The sequence below is a fragment of the Colius striatus genome, chromosome 7, assembly GCF_028858725.1.
Source record: "Colius striatus isolate bColStr4 chromosome 7, bColStr4.1.hap1, whole genome shotgun sequence".
Taxonomy (NCBI): Eukaryota; Metazoa; Chordata; class Aves; order Coliiformes; family Coliidae; genus Colius; species Colius striatus.
Genome location: NC_084765.1, coordinates 15417691 through 15424879, shown reverse-complemented (window position 1 = coordinate 15424879; position 7189 = coordinate 15417691). Strand labels below are relative to the sequence as shown.

General features: G+C 39.3%; 1 protein-coding gene across 2 annotated transcripts in view; it reads right to left on the bottom strand.

Moving 5' to 3' along the window:
- Positions 1–4741: 4741 nt before the first annotated feature.
- CARS1 (cysteinyl-tRNA synthetase 1) overlaps positions 4742–7189 on the bottom strand; it is a 36021-nt gene continuing 33573 nt past the window's right edge. For both annotated transcript variants that reach the window (XM_061999728.1, XM_061999727.1), the window contains one exon: positions 4742–6295. In XM_061999728.1, the coding sequence (XP_061855712.1) occupies positions 6161–6295 (135 nt within the window). In that variant the 3' untranslated portion in view covers positions 4742–6160. The remainder of the gene's footprint in view (positions 6296–7189) is intronic.

Below are 7189 nucleotides of genomic sequence, written 5' to 3'. Positions count from 1 at the left end.
TTCCGAGTTCTTTCAAGCGGCAAAGGCAGACTTGGCAGCGCCTGGCTTCTGCTCAATCACTTGCCTTCACCGGAAAGCTTAACAGCCCTAGGCGGTACACATCCCCGTGCTTGAGGCATTTTGGCTGTATTAGTAACGTGGTCATGGCGTTAGGACCTCTCTGCACATCATCTGCACGGATAAGACTGAACACTAAAAGCTGAAAGGCTGAGTGCATACTACTGGGGCAGAAACAAAAACCAAACACAACCTTTTTCAGATGAGCACCTTTTAGAAAATACAGCTGTTAGCTCTTCCAGCATTGCTCCTTGTCTAGATATGGACATAAATTCCTCTTCTGGAAAAAAAGAAAACCAGTAAAAAACCCTTAACAGCCCATCTTCTGTTTGCAATTTGTAAGCAGCAGATGCGGTGTAGCATCCTGGCAGGAACAGCATGGTTTCAGTCTCTGAAGCCACTTAAGAATTTTAGTGATTTTTCACTCAAAGGGCAAAACCTCCAGCCCTGTATTCCATCAGTGTGCTTCCTTGGTCTAAAAAAAGGGGTTTTCTCCAAGTCTGCAATTTAGTCTTGGATTTTGGTAATTAACAAATAGGGTTTATCATCACAATCCTTTCACTGGCAAAAATGAAGTTTGGAAATGATGAAACCAATACTTTATTAATTAACAACTGATACATTAATGTTGGATTAATTCGGTTATTGCAGGGATTTAAGGAATCACTACTTAAACAGGTACCAGTATAGTAATTAAAGAATGAGATCATTTTGAGTTAAACAGCTCAATAACTGCAGGAATGTTGTAGCCAGTTGTACAAACAAGCAGATTTGATGAGATGTGGGACATGCTCAGGGGAAGATTCTTCCACTTATTTTCTTGGCTTCCAGCTCCCTTTCCCTATTTCTCCAAAGCAGTCCTTTTTCTAACATCAGCAGGTTAATGGCCTCCTATTACTGTGAATTCTTATTTTGGGACCACTTTATTCATGGTAGTGGCTACACTTAATAGCCAGTCTTACAAATAAAAGCATCATGAACTCTGAGAGCAGAACTTATCTGAAGGTATTCCTACTCCATGCTTTTGTTCTTACTGCTCATTCATAGCTGTGAAGTATTCTTTTAAGCTTTTTCTGTCAATCCCCATTTTCTTAAAAGCTATTTATCTTTTCCACCCAGAAGACATTTGGAATACCATCTCCAAACTTTGTCTGCTACAAAGATGTAAGAGGTTTTGTGCGAGTCTGACCTAGCTGCACCTTTCTGCTGTTGCAGGAATACACTGCAGCCCTGTTCATGGCTGCATCTTCTGTGGGATATGTAGGCTTTGTTCCTCAGCACCAGTTGCTACCTTGTTAATGCAGTTCTCATAAATGTTTCAAACCCTAAATTAAAATTAAATTAAAATTAGGATGGTCTTATAAAAGTAGATTTGGCTTCTTCTGGATCTTCTAGACCAATTATGAAAACCAGAGTGCTGGAAGTAACCGTCAACTTTCCTCCACCAATACATTCTGAAGTAAACCCACACATTGAAGTCACTTTGCATCCTTGGGTTTTTAGTGCCCCTCTCCAAAGGTGCTAATCTCCCACAATCAATGAGGGATTTCTGCTGACTGCTGTCTCATAGCAAACACAGTGGTAGACTTTAGGAATGTGCATAAGGCACAATCTGTGGAGTCATCTTGCTGTCAGGTGTTTCTGCCCTGCAGAGAGCTGCAAAAAGATATTTGCTGAATCACCCTGGCTTGACTTGAAACACCAAGCCTAGCATACAGGAGGCTTGGAGAACCAAAAGGGAGAGAAGAGATTATGGCAGAGCTGCCAAAGAGATGCACTAGACATTAGGGAGAAAGCTTGGGCTGAGATCTGCAACTGGCATTAAAATGTCTGCATCTTCTGCCCTTGGATGGATATTATTGGAAACTGCTCTGAGTGAAATGCCAGACATTCACAGCCTAATTTGAGAGATAAGAGTTTGTCAATGACGTTTTCCGGAGGGGAAGGAAGACCTTTGATCATTGCTAAGTAGAGTCTTGGTACTAAATAGCTAATGTGCTTCTTAATTAGTTTTTTTCTGTCTCAGAAGACATATTAAGTAGTATGCATGTGGTACAGTGTCCTGTACAGAAATTGCCCAGTGAAATCATAAAAATTCCTTTCCGTATTTCTGTGGTGGAAATGGTGTAATTAAAGAGGGAGCTAAAGTTGGCACAACTGCTATCACCAACTGAAAATGTTTAAACTTAGCTTAAAATGTTGAAAAGGAAACCAAAGACATGTACTGTATGTGGCACGGATTTGCTTATTTGCACTTAAAATGCATCAGTGGTTTCCTGGAACAACAGACAGCACATACAAACATTAGGATAAAGAGGTCAAAGAGAGTATCATAAATGTAATTAGGCACTAATTAAAGTGTTTGAAAAGATTGGTGGCAACAAGACCAGACTGAACAATTTTTTCTGCCAGTATCTAAACAAACCGAGTGATGGAGGAACTTGTTCTCTTTAGTGGAACAGCATTCGATGTTAATGTGAATATTCACGTTAGAAAGGCTGAAAGGCACACTCTAAGCAAAAGACAGAAACAGCATTTGCTGCTGCCACGTTTGGCCTTCAGCCAAGGGTGCAATTAAAAACAGGAACACCACAGTTTTACCTTACCTTGCTATCTCTGAATAAATTCTTTGATAGACAAGAAATAAAAAGCTCCATGTTGTACAGACCAAGGAGGTCTGTGTTCCAGAAAATTAAAATATCTTAAAATTCCAAGCTTTTGCTATAGGGATTTTCATAATGCTTAGAAAATCACCTTCCCAACTGGTTTCCCAGAGTATGTGTATGCATAGATCCACATTTCAAAATAATGATAATAAAAAACTACTGTGGAGTCTGTCCTCTGCCTTTTTCTTGCTCAGACAGACAGGGGACCCAGACACTGAATGCAGACTATTGCTGTTACACTCGCTTATGGTTGCCAGATCACTTTCACTGAGCAAGTGCCACTTGATGGATTGCCAGCGAAGAGGTGTTGTGCTGTGGGATTCAGTGACAACGCAGATCAATTGGCACACCTTCCCCAAAAAGTCATCTGCAACAGTGTGTGTGCCAGCCTGGCTGCAGCACTCTGCCTGCTGGCAAGTTTTCCCTCACTGGGACTATAGGCAAACTATTACTCTGAGCCAAGGTCATTGTTTTTATTTTTCCTGCTGCTTTTGGAAAACAAGGACTCAAGATATAGGAAAAACTGTGAATTTTATTTGGAGAGAATGAATTAACTTTCTGTTTGTGTACAAAGTTAAAAGTACTTTATCAGTTTCTTTACAGGAGGAGTTACCAATTTATGTGCTTTTTTAAAAATAGAAAATACTTAGGCTTCTCAAATATCTCACAGCCACTTCATGAAGCAGATATTTTCCTTGTTGATAATGCTGATTTCCAAGGACTGCTGAAACAGTTAGCAAAATTGCAACTGGAAGGCTCACTCAAGTATGGGAAGAAAAGTTCCAAGTATGGGAGAGTTTTGAGAGCTTTACTGCTGGAGAAGTCAAGTGACAAGCTTGCTTAAAAAAGGCAACTTGGGGAATGCATGTAACAAGCAGTGGGGAATAAATAGCTGTGTGGAAGAACAATGATCAGCCAAGACACAAAGTGAGCCTGGAGAGGATCCTTATGCTACCTATCCCATTGATTTTTGGAGGCTTTCAGATGTGTGCAAAGAGAAAGATAGGAATACTGTTATGCTGTAGCAGAAGGTGACTTTAGCAGCACTGATGTTTCGGATAAGGATTCTTTCAAATAATCTCTTGTGTAAAGCAAATTGACAATCAGAGGAAACACAGAAATGGGAAGCATAAACTAAATAATTGTGTAAGTAGACTACAGCACTAAATACAGCAGAGACACTTGTCTGACATGACCAACTATGAATTTAAAAAAAGTTGGGAGGGAGGGAGGAAGCAGTGGGTGCATGTGGGAAGCAGATGGAAAATCCGGACGACAAACTTTGGAGAACACAAGCTTAAAAACATTCTAAGATCTATGTAAAAAAAAAGTTGTCCCAGAAGCATTAAGGAAGGGAAAAAGGCTTTTTAAAAAAAGAAATAAAAATTCTTCTGCACTGATGTAGTAGATGAATCATGGAGTTGGATGACGTTCTACTAATAGCATAGCAGGAGGTGAAAGAACAGAGATGGCATAAACTACAACCCAGGACAGAAATGGATTAACAGCATTTTCTCCTTAGTTATATACTAACTAGCTTCCAGCAAGTGCTAACTCAGATCACCAGAAAAGAGTTTCTGAAAGCGAATTACTGTCACTACTTGACATTATGTTGCCAACTTCAGAAGCAGCCTAGGCACATGCCATCCCTTCATGGATGTCCTGAGTGCATGTATCTTGGGGAGCATGCTGGGGAAAAAAAAAAAAAAGATCAGCCTGTAAGATTGAAGGGGTTTAGAATCTACAACAATGTAAAAATGGAACTGATGCTCTTCTGTTCAAAGACTAAAGGGTGGAGAAGTTGCCCTCATGGCTGTGGCTGCCCATTTGAAGTAGTACTGTGCAGTTTGAAGATGCATTCATACAGTAATGACAAACTCACAGAATAAATACCAAAATTAATTACATTAGTAATAGCAAGCTACAGGAAAAGCTCTGTAAACCACATTGCAAAAAGGATCGTTGTGGAATAGAGATTCACTCTGTATTCTTCCCACTATACAAAGGTCACATACAACTTGTACTTTACAACAGATTTTATTTTCTGCATACAAGATGCATGTACTTTACTGACCTCAACATCATGTAAGTTTTCAAACACAAATACAGACAAACCAAAAAAACCCCAAATTGCTAGGACCTTTTGTTACTCCAAATATGTTTGTTCCTCAGAAGGAGAAATATAAATACAAAGCAAAGATGTTTTCATTCTTAATGAAGGAAAGGAACATAGCCTAATGGTTATAGCATGAACCTAAGAGTTGAGAGAACAAAGGTGTCCTGCTGCAAGAGTGCGACCTTCTGCAAGTCACCCTGAGGCTTAAGAGTCCTTGATGAATGTAATTCTGCACATCAGACAGCTGTTATATGAAGCTGTGAAGGTGAGATACTTTTTAGGATTTCATGAACTTTAGTTCTTTGAGTAGCTACTGCCAGTGAAATGCATTATTAGGCAACAGATACCTGTCCTTGCAGACATAATGTGGCCATAGTACATCAGAAATATTATTAACTCAAGGTCAAATTGTCACATTAAAAACATCAACCTTGAATAATAAGCAAGGTATAGCTGTATTTCCTAACTGAAAACCGATCTACAAACTGTATCTCAGTTAGAAACACTCTGTGGATTCCCCATGGCTCTGAACAGGTAATTAGGTACTGAGTATTTTGAATAATCAGGTACTCTGGCAGCATTCCCATTTCCTTGGAGAAAGAGCTCCAAGAATGCACCACTCTCTGCCATTAGCCCTTCCTGTCTTTCCACCCACTTGTTTCAATGCAGGTGCATTTGCCTTATACTTACCTGCTCGACAGCAACTGTAGGTTGAGCAAAGAGGATGATCTGTCTGTTCCCTTTTGCCACAAAGGGACTGTTAGCTTCTACTATGGAAAGTGTTCTGGGTATATTTATGATAGTTTTTATTAACAGCAGCTAGAGTAAGTATCATAGTGGAACTACCCACTTTTCCTGCTTATGTAAGATACTAAAGTCATCTGGAAAACACTGTTTTTACTGTGGGACAAATTACTTGGCTCCCATTTAGTAGTAAATTTTGCTGACTATGATATATTCCAGAATGCAAGGCCAGTGGGTCTTTATTTACAGATCAGCATGCAGAGTAAATTAACCAAAGCCTGGACAGATATTGTCTATTGACAAGAATCCTTATGTGGATTTGCTGACTGAGCAGCACCTTCCCAAATAGAACTGGCAACCATTCAACCAGTTACTATTGTTGTGAAGAAACTTCTTCAGGTTGGCTTTAAGAACGTATTTTTAATTGACTTTCCAGATGACATTATTAATTCACATAAACAGGATATTTACTTTGCACATAATAGAAAGTGTAAACAGCAATCTGAGCATCAGTATATGCTCACTTCTTCAATGGTGACACAGCACTCGCCTTCTAAAAAAAAAAGTCCTGTTGTTTTCAATTTGCACTTCCATTCTGAACCATTTGTAAATACTCCTTGTATAGCTTTTCTTGGGTTTCATAAAGTTTCTTTAGCTTCTTAATTTGTCCTTTGCTGAGTTCTTTGCCTTCTGTATCATGGGTGGGAAATCCCTGAAATATTAACAAAAAGAAACAAGAGAATATAAATTCTTGGACTACTTTTGCTCCTTATGGAATCGTGTTTTAATAAGATACAGGGATAGTGTCATACTGAGAGGCTATCAGAATGGGGTGCCTCTTGTTTAATTTTAGTCACTTAAGAAGTCTGATAACTAACTTTGACTATTTTTGTATGTCCCCTTCCCAGTTAAGAAGGGCCAAAGGGTGAATTTATTTTCTGACCTGTACTATGTAAGGGAAGCTTAAACAACTATCTTCTAGATTGTTATAGTTAAGAGAACGATGACTAATCTCTGAACAGATGGTTAAGATACACTTTCAATCACACTAACATATAGAATCCAAGGCTTAAAATAAAAGCAGTATGAGGTTTTTCGATGTTCTCAGAGCAGAAAGTATGATCAAACTTTCTATGGACATTCTCCTTGGCTTGTGGGGATATCTTGCTCCCAGGGCCTGAATTTGTGCAAATGAAGAGGACAGGCAGAAGCAGCATCAATATCCCTGATCAAGCACTGAAGAAATAGGTAACACTTTTTATCCTCAAAGGCAGCAATCAAGAGCACAGTTATCCATATAGCCCCTTCAGAGATCCTTTGCCAAGAGAGAGCAAAGCAGTGGGCAGAACTAAAAAGGAAGCACGGGACCTCTCTCAAAGACACAAGTGCTGGCAGAGTTGGAGAGTCTGTACTTGCAAGTGAGTAACAGATGAACAAACATCATCCGTGTTCCTACTCACAATATCTACAGGGTATTTTGCTCTGCAATGAGAAGAGCCGAAGGAGACCAATGTACAATGAAAATACCCTTAAAATGTTGGCTAACAGAGAACTTTGCTCTACAATGCAAGGTATATGAAATAAAATTAAGATATTACCTTTTCTT